The sequence below is a fragment of the Dermochelys coriacea genome, chromosome 7 (genome assembly GCF_009764565.3).
Source record: "Dermochelys coriacea isolate rDerCor1 chromosome 7, rDerCor1.pri.v4, whole genome shotgun sequence".
Classification (NCBI taxonomy): domain Eukaryota; kingdom Metazoa; phylum Chordata; order Testudines; family Dermochelyidae; genus Dermochelys; species Dermochelys coriacea.
In genome coordinates, this window is record NC_050074.1 from 103,331,745 (window position 1) to 103,343,786 (window position 12,042).

Genomic DNA, 12,042 nt, shown 5'->3' on the forward strand with positions numbered 1-12,042 from the left:
TCAAAAGTCATCCTTTGCTCTCCTTACTTTTGTTTCTGTTTCCTTTTTTCAACTGTGACTAATATAATCCTTGCTTACAAAAGGCTTATAGAAAGAGCTCCATTAAACAGATTCATGCACATTTCTATTAGGTGCACAGCATTAAAAGTGCACATGAATAAACTGGATGAAGTGGCCTATCAGACTGTGTTCTGAACTCAGAAGGTGAAGGAGTTTTCATCAGATATGCCAGGTTTTACAGAAAACAATTCTTGCAACAGGGAAGGTAAATGCTATCATCTCTATCAGGATTATGTTGAAAATATAAAAATACAAAAAAAATCAAAATGTTTTATTCAGTTGCCTAATACTGTCAAATATCACATTCATATTCTGTTACTATAGATACCATAGTCATTTCTGCATTACTTTTGTTCATCTAAATACAACTGTCCAACCAAATCTCAATGGAGCAATAAAATATTTTTAATTAATCATATGCAAATTGTCTTTCCCTTTAAAAAGATAAAATAAAGCCTCACAAGGAAGATTTAAAAACTGCGGCAAGTAACAATGTTTTCATTGCAACTTAAAAATTACAGCTAATTTAATATGTAAGTTTTTTTGGATATATTTTATGTAAACAGTTTTAGTTATGAACTAGAAAAAAGGAGGTAGAGATTTGTTAAAATTCTTGGTGAAGTTTTTAGGGCATATTTTAGCTAACTTTAAAAACTATAGAGAGAACTCAAACAACATTTAATCACTAATGATATTTACAAAAGAAATTTAGTCAACACAAGTAATTTAATTTAGTTAAAGTCGTCCCTTAGATAAATTACAGTTAAATGATCCAATTCCTACTTTTAAAAAGCAATACTTTTGTGGTCTTTACAAATAAGAGCCCTTGGCAGAATTCTCTCTCTCTCTTTTTTTAAAATAATTTTGAAAGATAATATTTTGATTTTAAAGTATTTTTAAAATTCTTGTCAGTTAACATTTTCATAATTGTGCAAAATCATTTGTTTTAAGCATTTTTCAGTTTTCATTTATTTAAATTTTCACAGTTGTGGGAAATTACGTGGAGGTCAGACAACAGGAGCAATTAGACAATATTTAACAACAGCAGATGTTTAGAATCAATAAGTTAAAGCTTTATAACTGCTAAAACACAAATTATGAGCGTCACATCAAAATGTACAAAATAAATATCCGTAAATCAAACTCAAGTAATTCTCAAGTATCATTTTTCTTCCTTTGCCTATCTGTATATTTTTATTATAGCTGGAAATACTTTTTCACTGATTTGTGTGTTTATGGTGAAATTGACACAATGATAAAAATCTAATCCTTCCAAGCCTACTCATACAGCAATGAACGAGTAGTCCATTTGATTTTAATGTGGCTATTCCCGTGCTTAAAAGTAAGAAGTTCTGAAAAATCTTGCTGAATCAGGGCCTAGAGGTTTATACGATTCACCATTTATATTTTTGTACCAATGACGGAAGAATACTACTTTTGCTATCTGAGCATTCACTTTAGTCAATAAACAACAGTATTCCTTGATGAGAAGAGTGGGTATGTAAGTCCCCATTCCTTTAGCAGGTTACATATGGTTCCATTGATTAGACTTTGAGGTTAAGCAGAGTTATATACACTACGTATATTCAGTAACTGGAAGAAAAAAGTTCTAAGTAGTCTTAGTAAATTCATCCTGATTTGCCCTTACCATGAAAACTGATTTGACTTCAAACCATCTTAAAATTCCTGGTAATTTATATGCTGTCACATAGATGGTTCTCTCAATCCACATATTCTGCAAATATAACATAAAAAAGGTTAGAAATAGCATGTTAGCAGATTGATAGCTTTTATCCTAACCAAAGATTTACAACTTCATGATCAGAAAGAAGAACTGCAGCAGTATAGACATTACAAAGCTAAAAAAAAATTGCAAATGGAATCTGTATGTATATTTCAGGGCTATGTCTGTGGCGAGATTGGTCTCAATATGTTAGCTAATGTGCTATTTAACAGCCAAACATTGGTCTTTTAATTAAAGGGTAACATTATGTAAAAGCGCCACCTGCTTCTGTTGAACTGTCATTTTCCAACTAACCTGTCTCTCATGTGAAAATAACATTAGACGAAGTGGGATGACAGACTTCAGGAACAAATTTATCTGTTTACAGAAATCCTCCATTCCATTCTCTGAGTGGACAATTTTAAATAAAGCTGAAAACAAGTTTCCCAGGTGTAACCTTTAGGGTTCTCACATTAGTGCCCTAAATTGTGTTCTTACAGACTGTATCTTTCATCAAAAATCTCAGTGAGTTTAAGTGCAAGGAGAAGCAGCCTAATCTTAAAACTTCTTTGTCTTCTATTTTAAAAGAAACTATTGCTCTCTCATGTCTGTAAATGTTAAAGTCATGATGAACATGTTTCTTTATCTAATTTTGTTTTATCTGGCCCTGCCTCTCCATTTTAAATGGGGAATATATCGGCATGGCTCTGTTTTATTAGCTCCTAACTCACTTAGGAGCCTAAGTCCCATTGAAAGTTAATAGGACACAAGGGCTAGAGTTTCAGGTGCCTAGTGGGATTTTCAAAAGCAACCAGATGCCTAGAGTTAAGCACCTAGGTGCTTTTGAAAATCACAATAGATGCCTACATGCCTTTAAAAATCTGGCCCTAAGCTCCTAAGTGTTTTAGTTACTTTAATTTTTTTTAATTGGAAATCAAGATGCATTGTATATTGTAGCACTTTATCTCGCCAAAACATCTTTGTTGGTTTTTGCATCAGAATCATCCATTGATGATGGGAGCATTTTCTTCCATCTCATCTGGGATCACTTTTATTAGCAGCCAAGTTTACTTTGAGTAGCAGAACAGCCAGCTGTGGTACAGGGCTTGTCAAATGAATCAGGATAGGCTGGCTGAGTATCTTCTGCCTGCAATGACAGTGTGGAGTTACGCAACATACCAGCCCCTCAAAGCACAGCAGATTAAAATTGGCTAGCTTGAATGAAGGTGCAAGACTGCAGCTCTCTATTCAGAGCAAATGGTGAAGTGGACAATGAAGCTGTTCATTGTTCTCTGCTCTAGTAAACTAATTCCAGTCTATTCAAAGGCACAAGGAGCCTCGTATTCTAAAGGAAATTGAGATCTACAATTGAAAAATTATATATAAAGTACAAAGTACTGTTAGTATTATTCCTCTTCCTATGCCATGAATAAGTTGGGTGTGGAGGAGGGGGGAAAAGCACTTGATTTTTGTGGATTGTTGTAACCAACTGTAACCAACTTGGTGGACACAGGCTATGATAAGAGAGAGAGCTTTATTGACCATATGGTGAACCATCTGGCTTTGTAAAATATGTATTGCTGTAGCAAAGATTGATTTTAAAGGATGCCTGGCTGGGATCCTTAAGGTAAGACAGTTTTCAGTGAAGGATGGTTACATTTTAAGGCCTGACGGTTTTGTATTTCTCCTGCAAAGTGGTAATGTTCAACAGACTAAAGAGAAGCTTTGTTCATTTTGCTTAGTGCTATAAAACAGAATTTGTTATACATATAGTTTTTATTGCACTCATAATAAATTCAGTCCCATTTTATTGCAGTTACAAAATCAATCTATCAACCACCAACAAACCAAAACATAACAGCTATGCTGCCTTCACAAAAGAGAAAAAAAATTACCGCAAATTCATTATCTGGGTTTTTCTCTCCTTTTCGGACTGGCCGTGAATACTCAAATCGTTGGACCTCATTCACCCTATAGAAACTGAATTAAGAAAAACCAAAAAACAGATCGCATAACTGTAAACATATTTGTATTAACAACATGTTTAGTCATTAGAACATTTAAATAAAATACTGCTGAACTTCTCTGTTAACAAGGAAAAGGAGTCACACTTTGCCCCACAGCTCTGAGTCTGCAGGCATATACTGATGCAGTATAGTTGTAGCTGTGTTGGTCCCAAGATATTAGAGAGGCAAGGTAGGTGACGTTGGTCCAATAAAATATAAGAACATTATGAGTCTCTCATGGTCTTATCTTTTATTGGACCAACTTCTGCTGGTGAGAGAAATAAGGTTTCAAGCCACACAGAGCTCTTCTCAAGTCTGGGAAAGGAACTCCCAGCATCACAGCAAAATACAAGGTGGAGCAGACTGTTTATTATAAGAAGTTGGCACATATTGTAAGGGTCCATTCAAGGTAGAGTGGCCCTGTCATAAAGGGAAGGGTAACCATCTTTCTGTATACAGAGCTATAAAGTCCCTCCTGGCCAGAGGCAAAACCCTTTCACCTGTAAAGGGTTAAGAAGCTAAAATAACCTCGCTGGCACCTGACCAAAATGATCAATGAGGAGACAAGATACTTTCAAAGCTGGGGGGAGGGGGGAGACAAAGGGTCTGTCTGTCTGTGTGATGATTTTGCCAGGAACAGATCAGGAATGCAGTTCAGAACTTCTGTTAAGTTAGTAAGTAATCTAGCTAGAAATGCGTTAGATTTCCTTTTGTTAAATGATTGGTAAAATAGGTTGTGCTGAATGGAATGTATATTCTTGTTTTTGTGTCTTTTTGTAACTTAAGGTTTTGCCTAGAGGGATTCTCTATGTTTTGAATCTGATTACCCTGTAAGGTGTTTACCATCCTGATTTTACAGAGGTTATTCTTTTACCTTTTCTTTAATTAAAATTCTTCTTTTAAGAACCTGATTGCTTTTTCATTGTTTTTAAGATCCAAGGTTTGGGTCTGTGTTCACCTATGCAAATTGGTCAGGATTTTTATCAAGCCTTCCCCAGGAAAGGGGATGTAAGGCTTGGGGGGATGACATCTTCAAGTGGGCTCTTTCCCTATTCTTTGTTTAACATGCTTGGTGGTGGCAGAATAGGGTTCAAGCACAAAGCAAAGTTTGTACCTTGATGAAGTTTTTAACCTGAGCTGGTAAGAATAAGCTTAGGGGGTCTTTCATGCAGATTCCCACATCTGTACCCTAGAGTTCAGAGTGGGGAAGGAACCTTGACAGGCCCGTTAACACTTCTGCAGTCATAGGACAAAAAGAGGAGGTTAGTGGGTGTGATGGGGCACCTGCTCCTCACTGGCAGAAAAGGGGTTAAAAGGAGCCCTAGGGAGACTGCGCTGGAGGCAGCCAATCAGGGCCAACCAGGCCCATATGAAAAGGGAGCTGCAGTGCAGAGTTCAGTTCTCTGCTTGGAGCCCAGCGAGGAAGGACTGTCTCTCTGGAGGGCTTAGAGAACTGTCCAGGGTGCTGGCAGAGCAGTGCTGTGAGCAGGAACCGGGGGAGCGGGAGACAGCTCCTGGGTTTGCAGGCTGAGGCCCTGGGGCAAAGGAAAGAGGATGCTGGGGCCATGAGGAAGTGGCCTGACAATTCACTGCAGTAGCCATTAAGGGAAGTGGCTGAACAGCGGACTGCAGGTCCCCCGGAAGGGGGAAGCACAGTGTGTGGCATGGCCGGAGGGCTGTGTCATTGAAAAGGACACTGCGGACCTTGGAAAGACATGGGTCCTAGATCAGGAGTGATGGCAGTGAGACACCACCTGAAGAGGGCACAAAACTAATTCTCAAGACAGGCAGCAGGAGGTGCTGGAGTGGTGAATGTCCGCCCGTTAGAATGGGTTACAAAATATTGTAATAAGCTGTAAATCCATAATGAATGGATTTAGACACCAAAAATAATGGACTGAACAGAAACACTGGATTTATTGCTAACTGCAACGATCTGTAATCCACCAACCCCCTTTTTATCTTACAACTGCAGAGGTGTGCCATTGTTTTTAGTAACTACAAGGGTTCTCTACTCAGGGGCTAAAGGTAGTCTGCAAAGATTAAGTGCCAGGTCCTGGAAACTTTATCAGTATGGGCTGAAGAGATATAAGTAGCCAGGTAAAAAGGAAAATTCAGCATGATATTGTTTAAAATTCATACTTTACTTTTCTCCTTTCAGCTCTTGTCATGTCTGTGAATGTAATGGTTGCTTGGTTCCTGCTTGGCTACAATATCACATCATTCACTGTTCTATGATGTTGCAACTAACATAGTCCTCTACTTAGGCATGGAGCCAGCCCAAAGAAGTGAAGTAACTGCAGTAGAACTCAGAGTTATGAACTGACCAGTCAACCAAACACCTCATTTGGAATGAGAAGTATGCAATCAGGCAGCACCAGAGACAAAAAAAACCCCAAACAAAAAAAAAAAAAAACAGCACAGTACTGTGTTAAACATAAACTACTAAAAAAATAAAGGGAAAGCAGCATTTTTCTATAGTACAGTAAAAAGTTTCAAAGCTGTATTAAGTCAATGTTCAGTTGTAAACTTTTGAAAGAACCATAGCATTTTGTTCAGAATTACGAACATTTCAGAGTTACGAACAACCTCCATTCCCGAGGTGTTCAAAACTCTGAGGTTCTACTGTAACTTTTATTATTACTTATCTTTTGGTTTGTGGTACTGCCTAACAGTCCCAATTATAGATCAGGACCCCATTGTGATATGAGCTTGGGCTCACCTCCTCAAGCGTGTCTGTGTTATCTTCAGTGGCTGTTTATAGAAACTTACTTTTAAAATCAAACACACACTATAACAACAAAGAAGAAGAATTACAGTTTACAAGGGTTTATTTAATTTCAGTGTTGTATGCAGGCCATTCACCCAGATTGGTAAGAAGGTAGAATTAATGGAAAACTCACCTTACAATTTGCTCTGATACCGGCTTGTGAAATTTGGGTGGTAAATCAAGTTTTGGTTTTACAGTAAAACACTGAATATCTGAATTGACAGGTTAAGAATTGAAAAGAGACAGAGTTTAAATTATGCAGAAGAGATGCTTCAACTGAGAAACGTCTCTTGAAAATTGGCATAAAGACAGTAATATATCAATAAAAACATAAAAAGTGCAGTGAATTACTGTGCAATTTTAGCAACAATAACAAATTCTCAGTCTGATTAGATTACATGAGCATATGCATGTAGCAATTTTCAAGGATACACTGACCAGGGGAGTTTTTAATATCATCGCCTGGTGGAGATGTTGTCTTCATTTTTTCGGCATTTGGAAATTGGGTCAATAACCTTGCTTCAAAGTCTTCACGACGTTCATATTCCTTCCCCCGGTAAATGAACACTTTGTTCTGGAAACAAATTAAGCAGTGAAATTCATATAGTAATATTCACAGTACATTCACTATAAAATAATATCCTAGTCTGCTGAAAGTGTATCTGGAGGATTCTTCAAATGCTACTACTAGCTGTAGAAATATAAAACATCTAGTTTACAACAGAATGACACACAACACAGATATTATGGTGAAAATTTTGCAAAGCACTGAAGCATTAATTAATCCATATTCAGTAAAGCCATTAAGCACATATTGAACTTCAAGCACAGGCTTAAATCTTATTGAAGCTAGTGGAACTTTAGTATGTGTTTAAACAAGGGCCTATGGCAAATAATAAAGGCCTCTATTCAGGATAGCTCTTGAGCACCTCTTAACTTTAAGTGCATAAGCCACCTTCCTGAATATCTGAAAAAATATTGGCCAAAATAATCCTCTCCATTGCACCCTCAAATCATCCTCTGAAGTGAATGGTGTTTGCATGGTGTATCAGAGCAGAATTTAGCTATTATGTCTAAACATTTACAAAACCAATTCCAATGAAATGAGTATTCAAGGAGTATCAGAGATTCTTGCTACATCTAGCAGGACAGTTCCATATAGTTTGTAGTTATAAAATGACATTTTATTACATAGTATCTCAACTCTAGTGCAGAGCACTTCATATACATCCAAAGATGATACATCTAATTTAGCTTTTCTAAAAAGATCAAGATATTGTGGATTGAAATTTAGCTCTCTCAGACAGGTTTCTATTAATATTTTACAGTTGTCTGAAAAGAATAGCTTCTATATGATTATTTTAATGCTAGGTCATTTCTGCTTATTGCTTTGTGTCACTGAATGATGAAAATTAAGATAAACCGATAAGATAAATCTGAGTTATACATTCAAGAAATATGCTTAATTCTTAAAGATAAGTATGTTGTATAATAGGAGGCACACAAGTTTATAGCACTGAAGTGATCAAGACACATTAAAATGAATTTTGATATGAAAGTAACAATTAATCTGAAAATGTTTTATCTTATTATTCATCTCAGAAGTAAGACTTGTAAAAAAAAATTATTACCAACCTAATAGAAAAACAATGATTTGTGGAGCATAATGCTAATAATTTCTATAACAGTCAATTAAGTTTGGTTCTGCAATGCTGCTCCTTGAAATTGACAAGAGCTGAAAAATATTTATCTCTATTTGAGAATAGAAATATGAAGATATACATTAAAAGTGAATCATTCTTATAACAAAGAAAAAACTGAAATACAGGGAAAATCTTGTATTGAGAACCTTCTCTGTCAGCAATCCATGTAATAGCCAAATGTTACAGTTTTTATTGCTAATATATATATATGACACACTGACCCTTGACAATTTTTGAAGCATAATAAACATGTTGCTGCAATAACACAAAATTATTCAATTGTGAAGAAAAAGATCAGTCCAATATTAGTAAACCTGGTTAACTCTGTTCTTACTTTCCATTATATCCCTTTGAATATACAGATAACACAATGCTTCAACTGGAAAATTGTGTGTTGTACTCTCTGCACATTTCCTGAATGCAAATGTATTACTGGCTCAGATGCTGGAACGTGCGAATATACTGCTATTGCACTCAGATATTCAAGACAGCTTGCTGCCTCTCTTGTGATCCCAGTAGAATAATTTCCACAAAGTTGTATTTAACAGCTCTAAATCGTTGACAGATAACTCTGTCCATAATGGAAAATATGCACTCTATTGTACGTTAATGTGCATGTGGCAAGATTAATAGTAAATCACTCTTTGAGAAGTTACTAGCAATTTTATGGTACCTTCTATTTTCTAGTTTTGAAGATTACTGTTATTCTCACCATTCCCTGTGGGTTTTTTTCAGGAATTTTATAAAATGTTTATCCAATTATTTTCTGGGGAAGCAGTCAAGTTTCAGAATTGCAGATCAGCTGATATCTCACAAGAACAGAATAATCAAAACTACATTTACAACTACGTAGACAAAGCACTAAAAATATAGGGTAAAGACAAATCCTGCACTTACCAGGCGTAAGGATCACATACCCTCATGAAAGCTTTTCATTTTCATACTTTATGATTCTAACAATTAGAATGGGAAATATCTGCCTGTTGTAATCCCCAATTAGCTAAAGATTATATTTTAGTACAATAATTACAATGCAGCTACTTTCTATTCCTAAATCTTCTACACATTTTTTTGTTAAGAATGGTTTCAGAGTAGTAGCCGTGTTAGTCTGTATTCACAAAAAGAAAAGAGTACTTGTGGCACTTTAGAGACTAACAAATGCACCCGATGAAGTGAGCTGTAGCTCACGAAAGCTTATGCTCAAATAAATTTGTTAGTCTCTAAGGTGCCACAAATACTCCTTTTCTTTTTGTTAAGAATATCTTTAAACTGTAAATGAACTATGACAAAATGTAAGTAAACATCACAGTATCACAAACAATTAGAAAATACTTTTATTAGATATCATTTTAAATTGTAACTATAGTTCAGACAAAAATAATTTATTAAACTTATTGGCCCTTCACAACCTTCTAATATTATACTAGTGAAAAACTGTTCTCTCTGACAATCGTTATTTGCACTCTGGATTAAAGGAACAGTCAAAAGCAAGAGAATCATTTAGATTTAAAACATTTTAAAAATTCATTTCCAATTATATGAAAACTTAAGATTTATAAAACACTGGATGTGCTGTAAAGAATAGCTCCTTTGACTACAATTCTGCTAAGTCATAACTGAAAAGAAAATTGACATCTTTTTTGTATAACTACAAAAAGATTCCTATTTACAAATCCTCTCCAGCATGAAAGGAAAATCTGTTCAAACCAAGTGATCTACCTGTAACTCATGAAACAAAAAAAGAAAGAATATTTACCCGTAGAAATGTAGGGAATCCTTGGCCATAGTATCCAACAGCAAAGTAATCTGGTTTAGGTCTTATCACTTTCACAATATTTTCATAGAACTGTGCTTGCTTTTTCTGTAAAGTAAACAGCAACAACACTTTACTTGAAAGTTTCCTTCTAGATTTCACCTGAAGATGAGAATCCAGTGTAAGAGTTTTTCTGTTCAAATCATTCTCTATGAAGTGTTTTTGTCTTTATTCATCTTTTGACCAGTTGACCAGTTAGATATCTATTGATATTTGAAAATGCCAAACTATTTATCCTACACATTCTTTCCGGTTAGAGTGAACTTTTGTGTTAATGGATACAGAATATGGACAGAATAAATGCATACTTCCCCAAAGGAATTTTCCAAAGCACTTGAATTCTGACATGGAACAACCCTGTTGTCCTACCCTCTGGAAATTTCTTGAGTAGACATGACCAAAGATACCGAATTCCATATTGGATTCGGTGATATAGATTAAAGGTTTCAAAGTTGAATCCTGTAAGCACTTGCTGCTGAAGCTAGCTGGCCTCATGGTACTGGCTCACTTTCTTTTTTCCAGCTGCTAAATTGCATTAAAATATGCTAACAGTATATAAATATGTTCCTAGCATTACTCTTCCACGTGAACAATTGCTGTAGCTGCAACTGGAATGTTATGCAATTGTGAATGGGAGTGAAAGTGGTCAACGGGACTGTATTTTAAGATGCCATCCATAAAATTGAAAGTTTGTGAACCCCATGACATAGACAAATGTGCCAGGGACTATTAGGCCTCTCCACTGATCTATAGTTGAACTCAGATCCTTATTTTTTTTAAAATCAGTGTTAAGCTCAAATGATAAGAATGAGCTGTGAGGCAAGAGAACAGAATTTATAACTTTACAATATGTACTCATTAACATAATTTCAGTCTACAAGATTGTGTATGTGGATGTAGTGTGATTCTGGGGTAGCTTTATTACTGCAACCATATGGCAGAGAGCAATTGCCATAAGACATCAACTTACCAAATACATCTCAGTTCATCTTTGGAAAAGTGGATTTTGCAACTGGCGGTAAAAATATCATTTTGCTAATGTCTTAAAGTCCAATGTTTAACATTTGAACAACATCTTCTATATAAAAAGTATTCAGAAGTGCTGCAGCATCCAGCTTTAAAAAGGCTCCCAGGAGATGAACATGGTAGGGACGCTACTTTCATTGTCTTATCTCTTCCTTAATTAAATATTAGGAATCTAAACCTCAGGACTGCCATGCTGTGCTTGGTGCACAACCAAACTATGTTCTGTTGGGGGCAGGTGGGCAAAAGTGGCTGTACGTTACCTTTATTCCCCTGTGAACCCTGCCATAAGTTAGAGCTGCCTAAGGCGAATAAGCTCATGGGACTGGACTGGAAGCTGGGGATTCTTGAAACACAGAAGGCATGCCCTCTTCTCTGAGGGCAGCAAGGTTGTGGGGCTGGGTATGCTGCCTCAATGCCACTGGAGGGATCCTTAGCTGCCCACTGTATCTTTCTATATATCTATCTATCTAAAGTACTTCTGTGGTCCCCATTACCTTGGTATTTGAGCACCTCATAACCTTTTAATGTACATTTATCCTCATACCGCTGTGAGGAAGGAAGTGCTTTATCCCCATTGTAGAGAGGGGAAACTGAGGTAGAGAGCTACTAAGTGACCTGCCGAAGATTACAAAGTAAGTCTGTGGTGGAGCAAAGACTTGAATCCAGGACTCCCAAGTCATAGGGTAGTGTTCTAACCTGTGGACCATCCATCCCTTAAGTCTGCTTAGCGCCACCAAAGCATTGCAGAACAATCTTAACAGGATGGAGCATTAGCCCGAGAGTTTTCACAGATGGTCAGCTACCACTAAAATCAATTTCAGATAACGTGAGATACACAGTTGGATTGGCATAAACAAGAGAGACCAGCTAAATCTAAACCTGCGTTGCCAAGAAGAGGGCAAAGATACATTAGCTACAAGGATTGGAGAGCAGAAATATGC

The 12,042-nt window shown here is 36.4% G+C and overlaps 1 protein-coding gene across 1 annotated transcript in view; it reads right to left on the reverse strand.

The window, feature by feature from the left end:
* DOCK1 (dedicator of cytokinesis 1) overlaps window positions 1-12,042 on the reverse strand; it is a 578,721-nt gene that overhangs the window by 52,339 nt on the left and 514,340 nt on the right. The window contains 5 exon segments of the mRNA XM_038408546.2: window positions 1,709-1,795; window positions 3,679-3,763; window positions 6,693-6,771; window positions 6,992-7,133; window positions 10,019-10,123. Coding sequence (XP_038264474.1) covers window positions 1,709-1,795; window positions 3,679-3,763; window positions 6,693-6,771; window positions 6,992-7,133; window positions 10,019-10,123 — 498 coding nt within the window.